The sequence below is a fragment of the Panulirus ornatus genome, chromosome 63, assembly GCF_036320965.1.
Source record: "Panulirus ornatus isolate Po-2019 chromosome 63, ASM3632096v1, whole genome shotgun sequence".
Lineage (NCBI taxonomy): Eukaryota > Metazoa > Arthropoda > Malacostraca > Decapoda > Palinuridae > Panulirus > Panulirus ornatus.
In genome coordinates, this window is record NC_092286.1 from 3,354,977 (window position 1) to 3,382,043 (window position 27,067).

Genomic DNA, 27,067 nt, shown 5'->3' on the forward strand with positions numbered 1-27,067 from the left:
TTTGAATCGCATTTCCACGCTCTTAATCCTAATATGTAGAATGTGTTTACAGCCGAGGCAATGACGGACCACTGGTTATTTACGTTATTGTTTGTCACTGATCAGCAGATGGAGTGCTGTTCCCGCCTCTCCTGGGAACAAAGGAGAATGTAAAATTAATTTCCAAGACTACGATCAACCTTAACCAATTTGTCGTTCGTATCAAGAAAGAGTTACAGTACTTAACGTTATAGACATCTATAATGTGTTGACTCTGAGTCTCACAAATATTCACGATCTGTTTTATTAATATACTTAATACATTTGATGTTGAACTAAACTACCAGTGCACTGAGGTCCTGTTCGTAATGACTCTCCCGACTAAAGTAAACACATTTTGTTCACATATTTGGCTCAGGTGATGCAACGTTTACCTCAGGATAATCTTATTATAATTTTCTCAAGTTTTCAGATTTCAAGTCAATTAACTTGACAAAAAGATCAAGTCTATTTACTCTTGGCGCTCAGCAAGGTCAGATCGGGGACAAAGAACGCATCGCAGGAGATCTGTGAAAGACGAAAATCTTATCTATCGAAAATTCACTTCATCAGAACCAGATCCCAGGTACTAAAAACCGGTTAAAAAGAAATCTAGAAATTTTTTCACTGATAAAAAAGATTATATTAAGGTTTTCTCAGGCGACTGCCTTCCTCCCGTTCCGTCACTACCAAGGAAAGATTTGGCTCAAGATCTTCCTGTTCCACACTGGACCCCAGCCGACCACGGGAGCCTGCGAGGAAACCTACATCTTCCACCGTCTTGTAAACTGATGAAAGATACAATCGTTCCAGGCCAGTAACGCGGGAAGATAACGCTAACTACCACACGTCTACCATCACACACGTCACCTAAAAAGACGACATGAGCTGGATAACACTGTAGTGCAGGTTACCTACATACAGAATGTCCTCAGTCTGGCCACGCTAAACGGAGACAATACTTAAAGTTCTCTTAACCTGGTCAGTCATTATCTTACGACGGCCTCAGACTTGAAACCAAGAATACACAAAACTCACAACATCCTCAGGCTTGTAACTACAGAATGACGTAGCTCACAATCTTTCTGGCTTGTTCTCACTTCTCCTCAGACCTGTAGCTTCCCAGGAAGTCAGAATGGTTGACACGTAACTCTGTGTAGTGGTTTATGGCCACCTGTAAATACCAAGCAGCTCAGCGCGCGTAATGGATTTGTGTGGTGACCATAGACACCTCAACCAACGGAGGTGGTTGTATGTTGTTGTTGTTGTTAGTGCTGGTTATGATGGTGGTTTAGACTTGCTAGGGATTGTATGTTGTGTGTGTGTGTGTGTGAACTGTGTGTGTGTGTGTGTGTGTGTGTGTGTGTGTGTGTGTCGTCTCTATCAGTTTACTGTGCTATGATCTTCAGTCATCGGAGCAACAACTAGTGTTCCTCTCTCCCTGACCATCGTATGGACGGTTCGGTCTCTGGGGTCAGACACCATCACTGTGTGAGATAGGTGAGGCAAACACCACTCACTGCGGAGCCATCTGAACCCCCGGCCAGTGTCCCCCTTGGTCGGTCTTTTAATACAGGTACAAGAGGTGGCTTCCTGGTACTGCTCTTCCTCTGGTGTCCTAAAGAACCACCAGTTCGATAACCACACCAGCCTTTGGTCCATCCTGCATCCTGTATCTCGTCTCTCTCTATCGTTACTGCCATGTTGACCACGACGCTCATGATAAATTATCTGTGCTTGTAAACAAAAAAAAAAAAAAGCTCCCTTCTATCTTCCTTGGCCTAAGAAAACGTTGGTTTATTTTCCACCACAAAATGAATGTTTTCATCGTTTTCTTCTTGAGTTGTGACGTCACAGACGATCGAGGAAATCTGACATTACTTTGGCTACTCTGACGCGACACCTCCATCCTGGATGTGACAACACTGGAGACAATCATGAAATACCTGCATCTTGTATCTTATGGTCTGATTACCTTTCCAAACTGATTCTTTCTTCCTCCGCAAAAGAAAAATAATTCCAAAGAGGCATTGATTACATCTTTCAATTGTTCATCCTAACTGTTCTTAAAGGATTCTTCTGTCTCGCTGGAAACATGACGACTGCACGGAAAATAAGATTTGGTCAGGTCTTCCCAGACGATTTCTTGCTCTGAGGAAATTGCTTCTGGTGTTTACAGTCCGCCTTAACTTCGAAAGCTGATGTTAAACGCTTGTAATACACATTCGAAGTCAGAGTTCATGTTTATTTTCATTGTAACGAAAAAGATAGTGATGGGATTTTTTTTAAATGAAACCATAGGTACAGGGGATTTACTACCTTGTAAGATAAGAAAAAGATGTACGTTGAGTCAACTAGGAAGAGTCAGGCCGTTAACCGCAAAGCCTTAACAACCGCATACTCTGCTTGACCGCAGAACCATGAGAACAGAATTAGTCGCTGGCTACACACCGCAAGATCACCATCCTCTACATAGCCTACCACCCACCGCTAACAACCGCACTCACAGCTGACCGCACACCGCAATAACCCCACTCTCTAAAAATGATTTTCTACAACCATAACAACCCGTGGACCTGCGGTCTCCACTGACCGCACACTGCAACTGGTATTTAACGAAAGCTGTTGTTATCTTGCCACATTTGCTCTCCAACTTGCCTTCGCTAAACGCAGTTCCTTCTCCATCCATCCTGTGCATTGATTTCCCTGACTACATGCTCATTTGTCCACACACTCCCCAAGCCACCCTCACTACTCACCATACTCCCTCATACCCGAAAATGAACTCTCACACTCACACCTCTCCCCTCACACCGCACCGGCCGCACACCTCCCTCTAAACCACTTTATACACCGCACTTGTCACTTTTACCCACACTCCTCCTCCTGCTCAACTCCACACCTCTCTAAGCTACGCTTCTTCCTCGAAACCACGCACTTTTCTCTCGACCTCACTTGTGCCTTTAGAACGTACAAATTAAATCACACAGTCCCTCACAGCCAGACCTGGGCAACCGTGCTATATGTTCTTGCTGGTTACGGTTGGTTAGGCCTAACAACCGCTCTTCTTTAGCAGTTGTTGCTCGTATGGTTTGGGTCCAGTCATGCTGAGTTGAGTCACTGTAGTGTTTTATATGGGTCACTCTAGTGGGAAGCAGTGTTATATGGGTCACTCTAGTGGGAGGCAGTGTTATATGGGTCACTCTATTGGGAGGCAGTGTTATATGGGTCACTCCAGTGGGAGGCAGTGTTATATGGGTCACTCCAGTGGGAGGCAGTGTTATATGGGTCACTCTAGTGGGAGGCAGTGTTATATGGGTCACTCCAGTGGGAGGCAGTGTTATATGGGTCACTCTAGTGGGAGGCAGTGTTATATGGGTCACTCCAGTGGGAGGCAGTGTTATATGGGTCACTCTAGTGGGAGGCAGTGTTATATGGGTCACTCCAGTGGGAGGCAGTGTTATATGGGTCACTCCAGTGGGAAGCAGAGTCAGACAGTGAGACGACTAACAGAATCTTTTAAAGTTCTTCTTTCCACAAGTCTTTTGTATCATGAAAAAACTTTGATAACCAATGAATATAAACAGAATCATTTTTGCATGTGAAATATTATCATTAGATTGTTTGATGGTGTTGAATATGTTGATTTATGGAGGGGAGTCTTCATGAATTTTAATTACCGAATATAAGCTTCTGGCGGACACCAGAGAAGTTAAACCAGAGGAAGACGTTGGCGAAAGATGAGAAGGGAAGAGAGATGAGGGGTAGTGAGGGGTGAGGCAGCCAGGGGAAGGGGTGGTGTGTGTGTGTGTGTGTGTGTGTGTGTGTGTGTGTGTGTGTGTGTGTGTGTTGTGATCCGTCAGGTGAGAGGTGGGGGGAGAGTGAGTGAGAGTGGCGGGGGAGAGTGAGGGGAAAGTGGGAGGCTTTGAGGTGGCCCACCAACCCAGAATGTTGCTCAACTTTCGTAAACAGTTTACCTGCAACTTGTAAACATTTACTTACAACTTGTAAGCAATGTACCTACAACCTGACGAATAATTGGCTTCCTGTTGCCCAACCCATGTTAACACGTGTCTCACTACATAACCCATGTTAACACGTGTCTCACTACATAACCCATGTTAACACGTGTCTCACTACATAACCCATGTTAACACGTGTCTCACTACATAACCCATGTTAACACGTGTCTAACTACATAACCCATGTTAACACGTGTCTCACTACATTACTCATGCACCTGCCGTGTGTTCTATGTCCTCTGTGGCCCCGCAGCCCCACTGGATGGGCAGAAATGCACAGTAAATTGGAAGATTTTGCCGCAGAAATAAATCAAACTCTCTCTCTCTCTCTCTGTCTCTCTCTCTCTACGTACACACAAACACAAATATACATAAACCTTACAAATGCATACAGGAAGGCCAGGAAACACACACACACGCACACACACACACACACACACACACACACACACACACACACAACACGTCTATGAGGAAACGATAATATGGACGGAGAGAAGATTTTACAGGCCGTCACAACCTGAACAAATTACCCGAAGGTTGGACTCTGTGATAGATGGGCCAAGGGAAAGACACGGGAGGCTCGCTCTCTCTCTCTCTCTCTCTCTCTCTCTCTCTCTCTCTCTCTCTCTCTCTCTCTCTCTCTCTCTCTCTCTCTGTCTCGCTCTCTCGTGTGAGGCAGCACGGAGGAGGGGACCCAGTAAGAAGAGTAGGAATGTCTCCTTCTGTCACATCGACGACAAATTACCGGGAGCAGCTTAAACGGGGCTCCGGTTACTGACGACTCCGTGGGTGGGGGAGGGGCTGGGGGGGGGGGGGGAGGATGTTTGGAGGGGGGGTTGGGGGGGGGGTGAGGGGGAAGGAGACAAAGGGGAGGGGAGAGGAAAGGTTGATGGGGGGGGGGAGGGGGAGGGTGGGGTGGTGTTGCATGGGTTCCGTCTGGCCGGAGGTTGAGGAACCTCCACAATCGTCCCGCAGGAGGTTCCTCGACCCACCAGAGGACGTTGCTGCCACACACACACACACACACACACACACACACACACACACACACACACACACACACACTGACGCAGGTGATGCTTGCGTCATGCAGTATTTCCTTTATCGTAAACAGTTTAATTTCGTGTCACAAATACAATCTGACTTAACCTGGCATGTGTTATGAAATAACCTGAGGTTCCGTAAGGAGATCTATATCCTCTGCTGATGAACGGAGAGCAACATCCCCACACCCCCCTCCCCCCTCACCCCCGAGTCCAACCCCCCACACACACCTGCTCATTAGGAAATGCCAAACATGTCCTAATGTTTCCGGTCTGTCCAAGTTGTTAACAGTAATTAAACTTTATAGACCAAACAACTATATCTAAAAAATTAGATATTTAGCAGAGGTTATCTGATTATATATATATATATATATATATATATATATATATATATATATATATATATATATATATATATATATATATATATATATATATATTCCCATGAATCCACGGGGAAAATGAAACGCGATGAGTTCCCAAGTGCACTTTCGTGTAATAATCACATTATCAAGGGAGACACAAGAGAGAAATATAACAGTCACTTGATATACAACGAAGAGACGTAGCTAGGACACCATTTGGTAAAGAAGTGATTGTCCAAGACAGACAACGAGCGTATCATAAACTTATTATATGGACAAGAAGGGGAATTGTTTACAAATTTTATCAACAGTAAAGTTTTCCAATTTGTATAGACCTTCACTAATATCAAGGTTGTAATTTTTGGTGTATTTAATATCATATATATATATATATATATATATATATATATATATATATATATATATATATATATATATATATATATATATATATATATATATACATATATATAAATATCAAAGGTAGATCCATAATACCCAAGGGTCGTACGGTCGTGCTCAAGGGCTGTACTGGGCGGGGTGACGGTCTGGTGTCTGGTTATCAAAAGAAACATAACTGATAACTAGTAACTGATGACGTCGTCATGTGACAGAGGCTATGGTCCGCATGTGAGTCGTGTCTTGTAGCCAGCGAGAGAACCCTCCTCCTCGTCAACCATTACAAGTCCTCACAGCTGGAGCCACATGCACTCACTTTCCATACCAATTAACACTTGTGATTACACCGTCAGTGTCCCTCACACATCCACACGTACTTCCCTAACTGGGATCATCCGTTACTGTTGAACGTCTAACTTCAGTTCCCAAACGAAATTCTTGTTTCGTCCGTTCGACAGACACATCTTGCTCCCACCGTCGCTTATTCCCATCTGTCTACACACACAGACATGACCCTCTCATTTATCGATGGACTTCCACTTGGGATAATGTTTTGTCTCACTAACCTACTACTGACGACGTCTACTGAAGAAGTAGTAACACTCCGAGGAGTCTTGTGTGAAGCAGTCAACTCCCGGACGTCTCCCTAGCTCCGTATACTGACATGGTCTAGTCTGAAGGCCTTGTGACGGGACAGTGATCTGACCTACACATGTGTACTGCCTGTGGTGTGATCTAAGTGAATGTTGTCAAGGTGATGATCTGTCACGTGACCTGCACCTCTGGAGGCCGCACCCCAGCCCGCTGCTCCTCGCTCAGGTATGCAAAACAAAGGGTTGACTGTAAGGTGTTGTGTCTGCGTGTGTTAGTTAGTGTTGCCGCCGGGAGAGATGTGGTCCTCTCGTGGCTCTGTCACACTCTGGCACAGTTCAGGACGAGTCAATAGATTGTCCCAGGACAGGTCACGGCGACGGGAGAGGACCTCCCCACTCACCAGGACCTACGACCAGATTCTACCTCAAACCAGGACCATCGGTCATTATCTGATGTGCGTTTCTCGTACACGATAACAACAAGACACGCAGTCCAGTCGACAACCACGGGAACATTTTCCTTCAAGATTAACATCATTTAACAAACAACTTTAGTGAACATTAAGCCCCCATTCCTCGACCTACCCCCTGCTCCCCCAGCTGCTATTCTGAAACAGAAAACAATAACAACTGACATTTCCAGGAGAGCTGGTGTCATGCAACACAAGTGTGGTGGCCTCGCATCAGCAACACAAGTTGTACGTTACATCACGTGTGTGTATATAAGGCTCCAGCGAGACGCCGGACTCGCATCAAAAAACCTACCACGGCAGAACTTGACGAAGTGACTGTATGTGCACGAGATACACATGTGCACGAGATGTATATGTATGTATACGAGATATATATGTACACGAGATATATATGTGTACACGAGAGGTGTAGAATATGCCCCTTATAATAACCCTTCATTTCGAGGTTGTGTGTTGTCATGATACAACCAATGTCCTCACAATCATCTCTGGTTGAGCCATGAGGACGACGATCCTCGGCAGGCTGGTCCAGGCTGGTGCAGGCTGGTGCAGGCTGGTGCAGGCTGGTACAGGCTGGTGCAGGCTGCTGCAGGCTGGTGCAGGCTGGTGCAGGCTGGTGCAGGCTGGTACAAGTTGGTTCATACCTCACAAGGCGAGACCACAGGAGAGGAGGTGGGGTGCGTGAGTCTTCATCTGAATCACCCACTTCACACGACTCTCGTTACTAATACGAATAGTAAGTAGTTAAGCATCAGCTTGTCTGATGTAAGTTATAACTACACTCGACCACTGAACCTACGTAGAAAAAATGAGGAAAGAAACTTTAGTCCTTATACAGTTGAGGTACAAGACTCAGAATGTCTCTGTGAGCTCATAAAGTAGATTTATTATCATGTGTCAGTGTGCGGCAGACGGCAGCGTGATAAACAGCAAAACATATAGGCGTTAAGGACGGATTTGCTTACTTGATGAGCCGTGTAATCGCCCGTCCCGACACTCTTCCGGTGATGTCTGGCGGACGAGTCATCAATCTCGAGAAACTGTGATTCTCACAGAAGCATCTCTGGCAGAATGACCCGGGTCAGCTTGAACACACACACACACACACACACACACACACACACACACACACACACAAAACACACACACACACACACACACACACACACACACACACAAAACACACACACGCACACACACACACACACACACACACACACACACACACACACACGCACACACACACACACACACACACACACACACACACACACGCACACACACACACACACACACACACACACACACACACACACACAAAACACACACACGCACACACACACACACACACACACACACACACACACAAAACACACACACGCACACACACACAAAACACACACACACACACACTATATGTATATATATATATATATATATATATATATATATATATATATATATATATATATATATATATATATATATATATATATATATATATATATATATATATTCTAAGATGTAACAAATAAGGAATTCAGTATGGTCACAAGTTGATGTAATTACTAAGTGACAGCTTGACATTGAGAGGCGAGGTGAGGGAAGGGGATCATTAATGACACATAATGACGTACATAATGACATACATAATCTGGACATAACAGGTAATGTACAACTATGAAATGAAAATATCGAGAATTTCCCTCACTGGCAACTATGGAGACTCCTTCCCTCATTGCACATCTACATTCCGTGGAACATATGGAGGAGCACCTCACACTGGGCCAATCTCGACGTCGGGGTAGATCAATGAGGTGTATTTCTAGAATGAAGTAGCTTAAACATGACTAGCTGTAGGGATGGGTTGTTAGAATAGAGGATGTTACGAGGATAGATTGAGCAAATATGGTCGACCATACAGGGATATCACAAGGAAGCTGGTTTGTGCTTTCCTTGTGGTTTTACACACACACACACACACACACATATATATATATATATATATATATATATATATATATATATATATATATATATATATATATATATATATATATATATATATATATATATATATATATATATATATATTCACTAAATGTATCAAGTCACGTACACGACCCAGCCTTTCACCCAAGCCGTCAACATCATTCATCAGTTTCCTGCCACTTTACTGACCTCACATCTCTCCCTCTGACCCCACCCCAACTCACAAACCTCCGGAAGCTCTTCCACAAACTTTGACCCCCCCTCATCATGCACGGGACCCCCCTCATCATGCACGGGACCCCCTCATCATGCACGGGACCCCCCCTCATCATGCACGGGACCCCCTCATCATGCACGGGACCCCCTCATCATGCACGGGACCCCTTCATCATGCACGGGACCCCCCTCATTATGCACGGAACCCCCTCATCATGCACGGGACCCCCTCATCATGCACGGGACCCCCTCACCATGCACGGGACCCCCCTCATCATGCACGGGACCCCCTCATCATGCACGGGACCCCCCTCATCATGCACGGGACCCCTCACATGCACGGACCCCCTCATGCACGGGACCCCCTCATCATGCACGGGACCCCCCTCATTATGCACGGGACCCCCCTCATCATGCACGGGACCCCCTCATCATGCACGGGACCCCCCTCATCATGCACGGGACCCCCTCATCATGCACGGGACCCCCCTCATCATGCACGGGACCCCCTCATCATGCACGGGACCCCCCTCATCATGCACGGGACCCCCCTCATCATGCACGGGACCCCCTCATCATGCACGGGACCCCCCTCATCATGCACGGGACCCCCCTCATTATGCACGGGACCCCCTCATCATGCACGGGACCCCCTCACCATGCACGGGACCCCCCTCATCATGCACGGGACCCCCTCATCATGCACGGGACCCCCTCATCATGCACGGGACCCCCTCACCATGCACGGGACCCCCCTCATCATGCACGGGACCCCCTCATCATGCACGGGACCCCCCTCATCATGCACGGGACCCCCCTCATCATGCACGGGACCCCCTCACCATGCACGGGACCCCCTCACCATGCACGGGACCCCCTCATCATGCACGGGACCCCCTCATCATGCACGGGACCCCCCTTATCATGCACGGGACCCCCCTCATCATGCACGGGCCCCCCCTCATCATGCACGGGACCCCCTCACCATGCACGGGACCCCCTCATCATGCACGGGACCCCCTCATCATGCACGGGACCCCCTCATCATACACGGGACCCCCTCATCATACACGGGACCCCCTCATGCCCCAATCTGTTGCTCGGGGGTGTAGCAGATGAGCAGCTGGTCGTCTCCCAACCTTACCTCAACCCAGTAACAACCCCCCCGCCCACTGTACACATTAAATAATTCGTAAAGTGTTACCCAGTAGCATTTACCAATCACCCGCAATCGGGATAATCATATATTAGCCACTGATAAAGCGGAAGATAAGAGATAATCATGTATTAGCTTGCCTGATAGCCAGTAAGATAAGGAAGCCTGGAACCAAACATGAATTATAACGAGAGCAGGAATGACTTCTCCGGCAGGCCAAGGACGGGTGAACCAGCTGGGCGGGGTATACATCAATGGCCGCCCTCTACCTAACCACATACGGCTCAAGATCGTCGAGATGGCCGCCGCCGGGATACGCCCCTGTGTCATCTCCCGTCAGCTGAGAGTTTCTCATGGATGTGTATCTAAGATACTCAATAGATACCAGGTAGGTGGAGGAACCAGTGGTGGTGATACTAACTATGGTGGTGGTGGTAGTGGTAGTGGTGGTGATAGTGTTGGTGAGGAAGCGATGTTGATGGTGGTTGTGGTTGTGGTTGATGGTGGTTGTGGTTGTGGTTGATGGTGGTTGTGGTTGTGGTTGATGGTGGTTGTGGTGGTGGCAGTGATTGTGGTGATGGTGATGGGTGGTAGGGTCAACATGAAGCAGTGTGAGTGTCAGGTGTTCACGGAACACAGACAGGTAAGCTGACCTTACCGCTACACCAGCACTGATGGTGCTCCTCACTGTAAAGCCCAGAGTGTCCACACAACGATACACTTACGTTATATCTGCCATGATAGTGAACTTCATCGTACATAATGATATATGACAAAATACATGATGATATATAAAAGAAATCATGACAAGATACTGCAACCTATATACATAGAATTCTTGATCATTTTTACTGAGCACGTTCTAAAACATGGGAATCCATTCTTGATTTAGTTTACTTATGATTATATACTGAATGCATGTAAAATCTTCCCTCTTTTTTTTACTAAAAAAGAAGTAATTTGACCACGTGCAAAATTTCTTCAGTAATCATCTGATGAAGTTATGCAGGAGTCTTTACTACTACCCTTCCATACCATATATATATATATATATATATATATATATATATATATATATATATATATATATGCTATTAAATGAATATACACATAGGGACAATAAAACTAAAAAATTATATTGAAACAGCCTTTGCAGCTCTCAATGAATCCTCAACTAACATTGCGTTTTCTCCTGCACTTTCTGCAGGAGACGGGTTCGATCCGTCCCGGTGTCATTGGTGGATCGAAGCCCCGAGTAGCCACGCCGGAGATCGAACGGAAGGTTGCCGACTACAAGAAGGAGAACCCAGGAGTCTTCTCCTGGGAGATACGCGACAGGTAAGTTTGCCTCAAAATGGAGTTCCGTAGGACAATATATACGGTCGGTCCTCAACTGTTTACTCTCATTCTGTATCATGGCTTCTTGTTGGGTTTACGTACTTTCTTGTATTTACGTTCTTAAAGTTTTGTAATTCAATTTGAAAGCTAAATTTTCTTTATGATTACTAAGTGTTGGCGTGCAAGACTCAGGCTCCAAGAACGTCCTTATCTTCTCCATACAGTTAACGTTATCTGTTCCCACCACCACCTCCTCCTCCTTCTTCTTCTTCTTCCTGTCACAGTTCCTCACAACCTCTACTATTTCCATCATTGTATTCCTTCTTACCTCTCTTCTTTCTTTCATTTTTCGCCATATCTCTCTCCATCTCTTCCCTAATTTCCTGCGTCTCTCTCTCTCTCTCTCTCTCTCTCTCTCTCTCTCTCTCTCTCTCTCTCTCTCTCTCTCTCTCTCTCTCTCTCTCTCTCTCTCTCTCTCTTCTCACACCCCCAACCTCACATCCTCCACGCAAGACCCTAACCAGTCAACGCCCATGCAACGCGGTAGGTCTCGCCCTCGTCAACGCAACCTTGAAATATGGCCTCGCCTTCCCCCCTCCACACCCGCCCCCCTCAAGTTAAAGTACCTCAAGCGTTTTCGCCCCTTGTGACACTTCCCATTAAGGCCTAGGATCCTCTCTCGAAACCCAGGGTGAATAACCCCTAATTACATGTGTTACAAGGACAAATATGTGACGGAATGACATGCTGGATAATGCCTTCTTGCACCCCTTGTTACCACAAAATTCTGCGACTCTGTTTTTGAATTATATTATGACACATGTTCTATGTGTTATAATAATCCTTTATATATATATATATATATATATATATATATATATATATATATATATATATATATATATATATATATATATACATATGTGTGTGTGTGTGTGTGTGTGTGTGTGTGTGTGTGTGTGTGTGTGTGATCTCGTCTCGTGATATCAACACGGCGGAACCCACATCTCAAACATAAACTTTAGGAAAAATAGAAATCGTGAAACACGTTTTCAAAAGCGGACGACGTGTCTCACTCCGCTTAACTAGAAAGTAAACGATTATTCAAAATAATTTGATGTAATTCAAATGTAATTGTAATTCGTAATGACTTTAAGTAATTAAATCTTCATCTGAGAAACATATGGTCAGTCCCTCACGCAATGGCCGCTAAGATGTCTTCATAAGAAAAATGTTTAATTGCCTAATTCCAGAGTGTAATTATCTACAGGTAATTAGAGCCTCGGAAGTGGAAAGTAACTGTTAAGTGGATATATTTTATGGATACATATAGACACCCAGGAATATGGATGTGATTACTTGTGCATGCTATATATAATTATGAATATATATTTGCATATGTAATTATATATTCGGCCCTGATTGCATAAGATTAATATCGTATATAATCCTGATTAATATTTGAACGAGATTGTGAATGGAGGACCCTGGTCTTAGTGCACAGAGTGAGAAACTCTTACCTTTACAAGAAGAAATCTAATTCGGTATATATATATATATATATATATATATATATATATATATATATATATATATATATATATATATATATATATATATCCTTCGTGGTACATAAGCCTTGTATATAACGTTCAACCACAAATCGATGTTAGCGTATGGCCGCTCTACACAGGTGATCGGCTCAGAGATACACAACAGAAAAGCGGAAATTACATCCGCGTTCGAACCTTGACAGGCCAACCTTACGAACGCGATCGCTCGCTGTCCAAGGCTTTTTGTCGTGTGGACATAAAAACTCTGACTCATACAAAAAAGAAATAGCACTCGCTTTACTGTGTGTAACCTCGGGTGGCTTAGATCAATAATGAAACACAATACGTCATTCACTGAATCAGGAGGTCAGTTATAGTGATAACAAATACAAATAAAGGCACAAAAGATACAAACTGATGCACTCATGTATACACATGGATGAGGTTAATGGAAGTACATATATATCTATATATGTGTGTGTGTGTGTGTGTGTGTGTGTGTGTGTGTGTGTGTGTGTGTGTGTGTGTGTACACACTCATAATGCATAGATGTGTACACACACTCACCAAAGAGGAGCTTATCTTCTATCTAATCATAGATGTAGAATTAAAGCGCAAATAGAAAATGTGGAAATGGATGTCTGCGCACCATGATGTGCGCCAATATCATCGTCTTTTGTTACGTCATGACTGATACTCATCATTATCATTATCATCATTATACGTAGACGTTCTCCACCTCAACATCATCATCATCATCATCATCATCAGGTACATTACTAAATAAATGATGATTCTGATCTGGAGCTCATCATTACTCAACACATTATCATCTTCATTCCTCCCTGTCACCACCACCACCACCATCATCATCATCATCATCATCATCATCATCATCATCATTATGATCATCAGGTCTATCATGGCATCAACCAACAGGAGCCGATGATTAACCATGTCTCTCATCAACATTCATCGTAATCATCAGATCATTATGAAAACAAGAAACAATAGCCATGGTACGCTCTTGTCAAATGCCAGGGGAAAAAATGGACAACATTTACTGAAAACTGCTGTGTAAAATATATTTCAAACAACGTTAACAACCGTTTTTCCGTTTTCCATGGTACTGGTATTGCCCACTTTCTATGTGACGAATGTGTCAAAGACTTTTTTTTCCCCTCATTCCAGCGTGATCAAAGAGTCAGTGAGTCTTGCAGCGTCCTCCAGATGTCTGCTTGTGGTACATCAACAAAAGGAAGACACTATATGTCAGGCTTACTAACATAATTACCCACCATGCATCCCACACTCAGTCATTAATGGGAATTAGATCACAGACTGATGGCTTTCAGTGAAGGTTCAGGTGTTTTTCCCATCCTACCGCCTCTCCCCCCCACCCCATCCCCACCCTCACCTGTTGTGTCACAAGAGGTGTTTTTACCTGCCTTGTCTTGAAGTTCGTCAATTAAGGAACTTCCTGGATAGTTACACATCGTTCGCAAAAAAAAAAAGTGAAAAGAATAATTTCTGTTACGTCATTGCGCGGAATTTGGACAAAGAAAGAAAGACATAGTGTATAACTGAACATAGTTTCGATCATTTTGATAAACTGATATGTTATGTGTTATGAATTACTGCAAAATATAGAAAGCTGTTCATTCTGACATATATTAGGTATGGGAGTCCACATACTCAGATACGTCTTTGAAAATTATTTATATTTCTCAGATTCATCTAATGTTTCAAGACTTACAATCTAAAGTCGAGAGTAACGAAAATCCTCTGAATAAACGTTAATGTCAAATAATTTGATCTGATTAATCACAGGTTCACTTTCATAGGTACAGTTTCGTGTCTTGTGTTCACTATAGTCTGTGAGGCTGTGTTTATCCCACTAAATACTGTCCTGAGTTTGCAGTCTGTATGATGCTTAAACAAATTCATAAACTGTGAGGTTGTAAATATCTTATTTGCGATGACAGTTTTTTTTCCTCAAGTGTTGCCGTATAGAGAGAGAAAAGGAGGCAACCACCCGGCGTCAGGCAGGTGTGAGTCTCCGTTGCCCAGACTCTCGTCTGTTCGCCCCAGCTAAAAATCCTTTGGCTATTGTCTAATGTGAATGACTGGCAATCTACTTTTCTTTATTCTCTTCCACGGTCTGCCCGCTTCCTTTGTCCACCTTTATCAGGTTTTTACCTCGTCCCGTCTTCCTAAATTGGTTCTCATGCCTCCCATTTTTTTTCTTCCTCTAAATAGGATAACTTCTCGTGAGAAGAGTATGGCGGAGCAGCAAGAAAAATATCTTTCACAACTATACATTATCAACGTAGGTTTGCATCACTGACACATTAACTCTAGGAAAATCCCATTATAAGTAACATGATTAACTTAATGTAATTATGATGGCAGTAATTGATGCAAAGTTCATGCCTCCATTTTTCATTACACATCACTCGAATATCAGGTGGAAAGATATTTCTTCAAATACATTCAGATAATTGTAACAATATCACGTTTCTACATGATATGAAAGATGTTGACCTTGCCATACTCTATAACCTGTATTACATGTATCACATTTGGAGAAATCTATATTTATCATTATCATCTTCATCATTATCATCATCATTATCATCATCATTATCACTTCTACAAGGAATGGAACTTCCATTTTCTGGCTCAAGTCGGAAGAGGATTCCCCTTATCTGTGGCAAGCCACTGCTGTAAGTCTTTCGTTTGTGGTGCATCTCTGTGGAGAAACAGCCCCGTTGTGTTCCAGTGTGTCAACACAGCTGTTCCTTGCTTAGTACAGCGACATCATTCAACCTTTCCTCTTGTATGGCTCCCGGTGGTAAAGTAAGCCATACCTTCGTCTGTCATTTACTGGGAATAAGTTAGTTTCCTTTGTGGTGCACCGTGAAAACCTTAGCCTTCATCTCTGGAGCACAGTGTCACAGCCATCTCCCACAGCCCGCGCGCGGCGGTGTTAAAGCGACATGGTTATAGTTGTGAAATTAGCGAGGATGAAGCATTTACGGTTCGTATAGATCAGCACCTTCCCGTTCGGTGCGTCTGGCACAGTTCAAGGTCTTCCGTGGTTGGCGGGTTCGCACGCGTGGCCTGAAACCTCTGAACAATGAAGACTTCGAGGAATAAAGAGCCTAAGAGCCAGAAAGAGTCAGCGTGTCCTGCTCGAGTTAACAGTGTACGAAGGAAAGAATGTTGGTTCTCTGGATGAAGCGCTCCGAATCTATCTGCTTCGTAAAATTCAAACCTCATTTTCTTCCAATTCTAGAAGGATAACTCATTTTTTTCATGAAGAATAAGTAGTTCTGAATTTTACTGAAGCTGTGAAGGATGTATTTTGTTCGCAAAAAAATGTACATGAATTAGGGAAACTTTTTTTTTTTTTAATTCACGAAATTAAATCAAATGAGAAACATACGTAATTCCATTCCTGTTGTGTCAATAGATCGAACTGGTTGATTACATAATTTGCATGAGTGTCGAAGAGAAACTAAAACGTGATAATGTATTCATTTTCTCAGACAATTCGAGGATAATCGCTGACGCTACAGCGATTCAGCTGAGTGTCGATGTTCGATCATGTCTGAGCAGCAATTAAAGTCGAATTACCTTTTATTCCGTAGTTCGTGCCGGATCCCAATGCCGTCTGGCCGGGCGTGGGCAGGCCGCCGATTATCTCAGATAATCACCACCTCAGAAACACGGAGAAAATAATCGTTAATTTGTTAATAGTGCGGAGAGATATGCAAATTATCTCGAGATAATGTGGTACAGAGTAGTATGGGCGAGTATGTATTCATACCAAGTACGAGTTTCGACTCTCGGCTGAGCACAAACCACAGAGATAACCGGGCACTGGGATATAACGATACATTTACCGTCACTTGAAGTCGTGGACGAACGTAACCAAAGTCTACTGTAACTTCTCGCTGGTCTGTCCTCTGCTGGAAACATTTGTGGTCTGCGAACGAAGGAAAAAAATATCCACAAATGATATGAGAATCTTTATGATTGGACACTTTGGTCGGCTCTTACAAGCTCAGTCTTTTAGCTTCTGATCTTTCTTCTTTTCTTCTTCTTCTTCTTTTTCTTTTTCTTCTTCTTGTTCTTCTTCTTCTTCTTCTTCCTCTTCTTCTTGTTCTTCTGCTTTTTAGTGTGCGGAATGATTTACTGCAAGTAAGAGGCTGACAAGTTCGAGAAGTTCAGAAGTTACAGCGAACGCATGACGGATCGTGAAACGTGAATGACATTTTCTTAACTGAATACATCAACAGAACTATCTTTTCCAGTTTACAGTTCATCTCTTCGTTCAAATCGTGGGTAAGGTTTTACCTTTCAATCTTTAAAACACAATGTACTCGTCAAAATCCTGTTTCACACAAAAGAAATGAATCCGCAGTTTTTTGATATCAGAGTTTAGAAATTCTCTCAGTATCATAACAATATAGAAACGTGTCTTCTGACTGTGGTACAGGAAGAGGGCTTCGAACCCGGCTATCGCGGCGACAAATGTCGAATTGCTTATCAGAATAATGGGTCATAGTTCTCACGCAAAGTTCTTGTCGTTAAGGTTTCGCCAATCCTAAACCTAGGATGGGTCATGTCTTTAATCAGGAAGGTAAACCCTTAGGTATGATGACCCAGACTTTAACCTGCTCGTTAAGGGGTGTCAGATCATAGGTCACGTCATCATACGTAAGGGTTATACCGTCGTCCTCAAAGGTTTGTTTGAACCTTTGTACTCAAAAATCGTACTCGGGGGTCGAACTGTTGTCCTCAAGGATTGCACTGCCGTGCTCAAAAGCCGTAACGACGTGCTAATGGGATCACAAACCGTCAACATGTCATGTGAACAGAGGAAAAACTGGGCCTCATATACAGGAGTTTACCTGACATGCCAAGCAAAGTACACTGCTGGCCTGTGGCTGTCAGTCAAACCTTACACACCACAATCAAATATTCTCAGCCAATTTACATCATGAAGCCCAGCCCTGTTTACCAGTGAATACATGACGAGCCAGCAACATGAAAATTTGTCTTTTGAAAATCCATTGTACATACGCGATATTTTCTTTCCATTTTTCATAGGGGAAGAATAATTTTCTTGGGCGTTCTATGAAGTATTGTGAATGTTGTGGATCTTTGTGTGTGTGTGTGTGTGTGTGTGTGTGTGTGTGTGTCAAGGCGTGAATGCGTACAAACACACGCACATGAACACATATATTATACCTTGTACATAAATATACACTATGCATGTTACGTGTTGATTACTGTATTCGGTTAAATTGATAAGTGCCATGTGTTGATGCACACACACACACACACACACACACACACACACACACACACATATGTATATATATATATATATATATATATATATATATATATATATATATATATATATATATATATATATATATATATATATATATAATATATATATATATATATAATATATATATATATGTGTGTGTGTGTGTGTGTGTGTGTGTGTGTGTGTGTGTGTTCAACAGCAATTTCTCTGCCTGGATAAGCTTCAGATTTCTGTGAGACAGATGTGATGAGCGAGACCAATCCCAAGAAAACATAAATGTTAACCAAGCCATTTTGAGTTCAGATTATTTCACTCCATATCAGCCATGGAAATGATTTCGAGTATGATTTCTATTTTCATCATACAACACAGTTTCTCAGAGTCTGACGTAACTTATGTATAAATCTAGTGGTACATACAGATTTCTAAACTTTAAAGCCCTCTCTCACTTATGTACCTATATGTATTTTGATACCTATGTAATGTAGATAAAGCAATTGTTTTGATAACTCCTTCTACAGAGATGTAATGCTTTGTGCTTCCCTGTGTCCTCACGATCCTAACCCTTGAAGGCCATGTTCAAGGCGCTGAACATTTTCCAGTCGAACAGAATCTTGAAAGTATTCATCATTACCCTCATGGCTATAGGTACTTAAGAGGCATTTATCATTTTTCCCGTGATATGGCATCCCTGACGCGTTTACCGCTACACTGTGGAGTATTTCCCTGGAAACCTAACAACCAACAACATTTCTGTGATCCACCGCGTTCCAGCTCACTATCGAATGCCAGCTTCGTAAATATGCTCTCCATGTTTTCACAGTGACATCACGTGAAGGATGTATCCTCACCCTAATAACCCGCTTTTCTAGGATCTCTCTTGCTGGAAATGTTCGAGGATCTTACCACACCTCAAGCGGACATAAGGTCACGCCATCGTACCGATGGTCATACTTTAGGGTCATACCTTCGTGCTAAAGGGCTATACTATCGTCCTCGAGGATCATACCATCGTGCTCAAGAGGTTGAACCACAATAAGCTTGGGCGATAGTTAAGCTTCCTATGTTCTGCCACATTACCCGCATCTTCATTACACAAGAACGTGAAACTCTCGATCTCCAGTCCACTGAAGCCATCAGGCATTCCAGCAAGCCATCAGTTCTCCGTAATCTCTACCTTGCATTACCGCGCTCCTTCACGTCTTCTTCATAACCTGAATATTTTTTTTTCTTTTATCCTTAACTTTTCTAACTTCCCACAACCACTGAACTCGCTATTATTTAGGAACTAAAAAAAAAAAAAAAAACTCATATTCACCATAAACTCATAATAGCTATATCCTCTTGACAAATCTTTTCCATACCTTTCCAGACGACCAATTAGTTCACACGTCTGAAACGCCTAACGAGTTAACACTTCCTGTCTATTTTTTGTGAAGCGCCTCGAGTCCTCATTCCTCTAAACCCTTGAGCGTGACGGTACGACCCTTGAACAAGACAGTACCACCCTTCAGGATAACGGTTCCACCCCTGAGCACGACGGTACGACATTTGGACGTGACATTACGACCAATGAGTAGATGATGTGGCCTTCCAAGTAACTCTCAAGGACCAGGTCAAAAGACGAGGTCATCACAGTCAGGGATTGTACCCTCGTGCTCAAGAGTCACTGTGTCATCCTCAAAGGTCGCACCGTCGTCCTCGTGTACTTAAAAACACATTTCCATCTAAATTCTGACACTCTGAAGGTAACTTAAATTTGATAGTAATCTTGTACCGCCGCTCTCCCTCCTACAAATCTATTTTGTACTGCGATCCAGGTGGTTCCAGTCCTGAGGTATTACTGCAATCACTACTTTAATTTCCAGTCACCAAGGTGTAATATGACTTGGAGAGTTCCAGTCCTTCAATAACTTTCCAGACACATCTGGTCTCCAGTCCCCAACATATACCTTGGGCCTGACCACACCAACCCTCAAACACCTCTGTGGTTACTCCTCCACTACCTAGTCTCTAAGTCCTCTTCTGGTGTCCAATCTCCAAGCCGTTTTTTAATGTCCAGTCCCCAAGCCCTCTTCATAATCCTCCATGCGATATTTCTAAGCTCATCCAGACCCTTCCAATAACATCGCATGCCTGCAACACTCGACCCTCAACCCCTCTTCCAGTTTCCAGGCGTCAAAGAGGCGTGGCTTCATGACACCCATGACGCTAATTGGTGGACTCGGATTTCCAGATTAATTATGCATCGGATCAGGATAATTACAAAAAGGGAGGAGGGAGGAGGGAGGGTGGGTTCGTAAAGCTGGTATAAAAAAGTCTTCAGAAAATCTTTAAGAGCGTTAAGTGCTTTTAGGGTCTCTTCCTCTTCATGCTTAAGTAGTGAATTTTCTCTTGCCTTTTAGCTTTCTTCCTTAGAATTTGCTTTATTTCGTCGCTCTCTTTCTTTTCAGCTTTTCTTTATTTTACTACTTTCGTTCTTCAACTTCCTCTTACTGTTGTAATTCCCGATCTAGTTTACCTTACGTTTTATATTCTTAAAAAAAATGTTTATCACCAACATACTTCATCTTCCACTAATGTTTGATATCGCTCATCTTATCATGATATATATATCACCATTTTTTGCAAACTTTATTCTATTCTTTCTTTTTAGCACACAACAGCAACAAGAAAATGAGTCCATTATAACTTGTAACAGTCGCTAATTCTTGGCAGATGATCTTGTTCTCTCTACGCCAAATCTTAATCTAAGTTGTAAATCTGAGTTGAATCCTCCAGACTTTTGTTTTTCTCGTTCAACATCGCTGTCATCGCTGGGGGGGTCAAGACGTTGCTGACGCTGTATAATATATGAAGCAATTCATTCATGACATCACTCGTTTCAAACACAAAATCCGGCATCGTTATTTTTCTTTGCGAAATTCGTCGTTACAGTAACAACACTGCATACACCTAGCTGTCAGTTATGGCCTTTTGATTACTCTGTGATAAGGTAACATCGGGTTTTTATCACAGATGGTCTCAACGATAACAATAAACATGACAGTGTGAGAGATGTCATGTGATTGATCGAAGATTTTTGCAGAAGATAACTCGTACGCAACTTTCACGGTCACTATGATAACCGACCGAAGAGCACTGCAATGTGATTTACGTCCATGATAAGTTCAGTGGGAAACTCATTAGCATGATGACCTAACTGTAGTGTACGATGACCCAGCACCGAAGTGTTTTAACCTGACCCATGAATACTGTGACCTGACCCCCTGAGTATTGTGACCTAAGCCCCTGACTACCGTGACCTCATCCTAGGACTAACATTTGGAGCACGACTGTACGACCCTTTGGTTTTAATGGCTTCACCTTTAACCTAACGCTTGAGGGTCGGATCAAAAGCCAGGCCACACCCCTGGCGAAGCCCAAAGATGAAACCCTCGTGTTCGGGTGTCGTACACCCATACCCAAGGATCGTCCCGTCATACCCATGGGGCCGTTCTGTCATACTCGTGGGTCGCACCGTCATACCCAAGGGTCGTAACGTCGTGATCAAAGGGTTTAATCACCCTGGTCGTTCATCCTGTCCGCCAGTAGACTTCTCACTTCCTCTCGTCCATCCTGGAGTCCGTTGTTCCCCTGTTTACCTTCCCTCGTCTCTTACTTTAATTTCACGTTAATTGCGGCATCATTGTGGAGAAATTGCACGCGCTAATTGCCCTACCTGTAATTAACATGTAATGTACCCTTCTCACACCTGGAGTGTCCATATTCACCATAGCAACGCCTTTGTATATATATATATATATATATATATATATATATATATATATATATATATATATATATATATATATATATATATATATATATATTCTGTTTTATTACTTTTTATTGCTTGATGTTCTTGATACTTTATTCTTAACATTTCCTTCTTACAACTGTTGTTATTTTACCAACACACTTCTTGATCAGGTTAACGTAAGAAATATTGGATGACGAGTATATGTCCGGGTTATAGCACAGGTCCAGGTTATAGCACAGTTATAGCACAGGTCCAGGTTATAGCACAGGTCCAGGTTATAGCACAGGTCCAGGTTATAGCACAGGTCCAGGTTATAGTACAGGTCTAGGTTATAGTACAGGTCCAGGTTATAGTACAGGTCCAGGTTATATAATATTCATGCACAAAATCCATGAAAATCCTGATCTTCTCGTCTAGTGGACTGGATAGATAATATACATCTGAGCAACGTATCTGAATTATTATAACACTAAACACCTGCTTCGTGAGTCCTGCTCATAGTGTCGCGAATCTATAATCTTAGTTGTAGTTCCTTTTAGGTGGGAGAAACTTTTTATACATAGACAAGTGTGTTATTATAACATTTCCAAGTTCGACATGTGATAATATTTTCTAAAATTTCTCTAAGGTTCACAAACAACCCACTTGCCTCCTGCTGTAAGAATATAGACCAATAGGTTATGAAATCTGAACCACTTTACTCCGAACCATTTTCGCTCGAACTCACCGATGGTCAGGTTCGCAACACTTCCGAAGCCTCAGCTGGGCGCCGTATCCGACTCAGTTCTGGGTACTTGGATATTATTAAGTTTTATCCCGTTTCTTCGAGGTGTTGGGATGAGGCCTTCGCTTTGTGTCCCGCGTGATGGATGGGAGAATATCGTGGCCGGGTTCGGTCACCTGGACACTAGGATAGGAGTCCCACCCGTACTGAAGTAAGATACAAGGGTCAAAGTCCCGTAACTTCCATGGCAGGAATATTTAAGAAGGGTTGTGCACGACTCACACCCGTCGTAAAGGCGTCTTGAAAGACCATAATTCCAAGACTTCGAGGGTGGAATTATTCGAGGTATGGGATCATAGGACTATAGTCAGTAGTAAACTGTTGCATAAAGGCTACAATGATAAAGTTTCAATATTGCAAATATTAGTCGGTACAAAGAGTAGATTATGGTCTTTCCTGAAAGACGATAAAAGGATCATAGTTCCTCATCAACTGAAACTTTGCTAACAAAATTTCTTGCTGACAAGTGAAGTGGATTTTAGCTCGTAATTATTCGAGGTATAATGGTGATAGTCCAATGTGTCATCAGGCAAAGTTATGAATGATGGAAATAATGGAAGAAATATATGTACTAAACTTAGAAAGGTCGTTATGTGGCGCTTGACACACACACACACACACACACGCACGCACACACACACACACACACACACACACACACACACATATACACACACGCACATACACACACACACACACACACACACACACACACACACACATACATCAGAGAGAGAGAGAGAGAGAGAGAGAGAGAGAGAGAGAGAGAGAGAGAGAGAGACCGTCATTAGAATAAAAAAAAAACACACACTGGAGTGTGGGTGGTTGGGAGAATTACCCTTACCTCCTCCCGTCCCTCTGAAACTGACGTAACAAACGACCGACAAGAGAGGTAGTGACCTCTACTTTCGTATGACATAAGGGTTATAATGTAGCTCATCACACAAGACTAACAACGCGACGGCTCAGGCCAATCATTAGACATACCAACGAAGAAACAACCCAGGAAAATTATATGAGAGTTTACAATCAACGAAGAAGAAGAGTCAGTGTTACGGAGAGTTGTGTAACAACTTAAAGTTACTCATGTTATAAAGTATGAAACACTGGTGGTACGGTACTCGTAAAGACCGTAACAAATGAAAAGCACAAAAGTATTTGCATTTCATCCTACGTCATCAACCGAGACAGACTTGCAGATTATCCTCACCAATAATTGCTGTATAATTATCCTGTCTTAACTGGAGGTTTGGAATTAATCGTCTGTCTGATTAGCCAGATTAATTCATTACGTCTGTGTTAATTGTTAGGACTGTTCATGCTTCCCTTGTAAGTGATCCTGGCGTAATGTTAATCCTCTAAGATCACAAACCATCGTAATGCTAATGATAACAGGATTATCTATGCTCTCGAATTATTTCAAGACTACAAACAGTAACTCTCTTCACTAAAACTAAATTTATGACAATGTTTCTCAGTGGAGACATCAAACGTGATGTACTAAACTTCTAATTATCATGTAGGAGATAAAGATGGCAGAGCACGGAAGAAAAAAATGATCAGAAGTTACACAGAAACTCAATGTCAAAAGTTTTTTCTTTTTCCTGTTATTATTTTTCTTGTTCTCATTCTTGCCGTTGTGTGAGGTCATGTGTGCCAGGATGAGGAAGCTTACTGTCACGCCTCTTACTGACTCCTCTTCTCTCTCTCTTCCAGTTCACGTTTCTCCATCTTCCACCTTCTCTCCTTCTCATTCATATATTCACAACCCACACAACCCCGTCCACTCCCTCTCCCACACCTTCCTCTCTCATCCCAACCCTCTTCCCTCCCCTCCCCCTCTCGTCCCCCCCCCCCCCCCCCCCACCCTCACCCTCAACAATCGCGTGAGTTGTTTAGTGATCAATATAGCTGTAATGTTACCTGCTGCGAGGATTACTGGCCCCAGCACGCCAGCCGCCGCCACTACCCCACCCCACCTTCTGTCTGTGCGTCGGTCTGTGTCTTTGCGTTTGTCGGTCTGTGTCTTTGCGTTTGTCGGTCTGTGTCTTTGCGTTTGTCGGTCTGTGTCTTTGCGTTTGTCGGTCTGTGTCTTTGTCTCTGATTGTCCCTATTTCTGAGTGTCTGTTTCTTTATTTCTCTGTTTGTTCCTGTGTTTTATGTGTTTGTATGCTTGTTTCTCTGCGTATGTGTCTGTGTTTGTCTTTTGGTTTGTGTGTCTGTGGTCTGTGTGTCTGTGTGTCTGTGTGTCTGTGTGTCTGTGTGTCTGTGTGTTGCACTATGTGCCTCAGGTTGTTCAGTGAGGTCGTCAGTAAAGCAAGAGGACGTGGCTTTTGCTGGGTAGTAAAGCAAGAGGAAATGACGGAATAAAGCCGAAGCTCATGTCAGGAATTGCTAATTCTGGATAATGTATGAGAAGTTAGAGTCAGGACTCTGTTGTGGGAGAGAGAGAGAGAGAGAGAGAGAGAGAGAGAGAGAGAGAGAGAGAGAGAGAGAGAGAGAGAGAGAGAGAGAGACTAATAAGTAGCCGTTCGCTCAATAAAAAGCATCATCACTTCAATTAAGCCATATTTCTTTATTCAAAGCGTATATCATATACTTATCAGCACTTAACCACATATACGTTATGCCACATATACCATGATATATACAATAAGTAGAAACTCAATAGATATTCATATGTCTCCTCCCAACGTAATTCAGCAAACAATAAGGGATTCCTTTATCATTCGTACCACTGCTGGTACGAATAATAAAGGAGTTTTATAATTTGAAATAAATAATGATTCGTTCCAATCACCATCGCTCTTCTCTTCAACAACTGCTCCCCATGTGTTTGTGATAGGAAGTTATTTACCCTGGACAAAATTGGTGAGAGGCTGATTACTCATTTTCTTTCCCCCATTTCCTTAATGTGAGGATCTGGTTTGTTATTTGTCGTCTGCATTCTGGATATTTCTGTTTTTGTTTATGTGTCTGGGTTGCATCTTAGAGGCCTGAGCCAACGTTCAATAGTTGCTGAACTTGAGAATATGTGTTGTAAGAATATCTAAAACTGTAAAAACATCTGGGATATTGTAAAGAATGAGAATATTCAACAACATCTAAGAAATATAAGACACAACAAAGTTAGATTGACATTTTCTTCTCATAATATCCTAATGATGAGGTTGTCTGAGCTTGACTGTTGTGAGAGGTTATCTAACTGTCTTATGAACGTCAGGAGACAACTGAAATTGTCGACAGGTTTGAAACCGGTGAGTTTCGAGTGTGTTGAGAGCGGCATCCAGAGTGTAAGAACGCTCGAACTGGAGATAGTTGGGAAGATTCCCTCAAGATCACGAGAAAAAGTTTAAAAGTCTTGTGGTCTTGAGAAAGACTTGTAAGAGTCTGGTCAGGAGTTGGTGATCTCGTGACCCGAGAGAGAACGAGGAATAAACTCTTGATACATTGTCAGTCTTGGAGGCGAGCAAAGACGTTTCATAGTTTGATGATAACATTGACATCTGTGATTCTCAACAACCTGAAATGTTTCTCTCGGTCCTGAGACCAAACTTAGGAACTCAAGACTCTTGAAAAATTGTAAGAAGACACTTGAGAGCTTTTATGGAGGTTGAAGACTGCTGAGAGGTGTGAGGTCAGAAACTGTTTTAGTAAAGAGCCTTTGTGGACTATGCTATTATAGATAATGACCTCACCTTCATCCTGTACGCTCACGCACCTTGATAAGAATCCTCAGAATGTGTGAGATAATCTTAACAACTCGGTGTTCATATAATCCTCACAGCTCATGTGAGTCAGTGGGGTTCTCACACTCTCAAGATTCACTGAATCATTTGAACCATGTGAATCTCTGGCTTCATGATAATGAATCACAAAGGGTCGTGAGCGCCCTAGCGCAACGGGCTTTTTCAGGGTGACTGACAAGAGCCCTGAGGGCTCGTGAGAGGCCCTTAAGAG

The 27,067-nt window shown here is 42.9% G+C and overlaps 1 protein-coding gene across 3 annotated transcripts in view; it reads left to right on the top strand.

The window, feature by feature from the left end:
- The window catches only part of LOC139745852 (protein gooseberry-like), an 89,474-nt gene that overhangs the window by 14,422 nt on the left and 47,985 nt on the right, over positions 1 to 27,067 (top strand). For 2 of the 3 annotated variants that reach the window (XM_071656457.1, XM_071656455.1), the window contains exons 2-3: positions 10,481 to 10,671; positions 11,491 to 11,621. In XM_071656457.1, coding sequence (XP_071512558.1) covers positions 10,481 to 10,671; positions 11,491 to 11,621 — 322 coding nt within the window. The remainder of the gene's footprint in view (positions 1 to 10,480; positions 10,672 to 11,490; positions 11,622 to 27,067) is intronic. The other variant, XM_071656458.1, reaches the window with a different exon arrangement.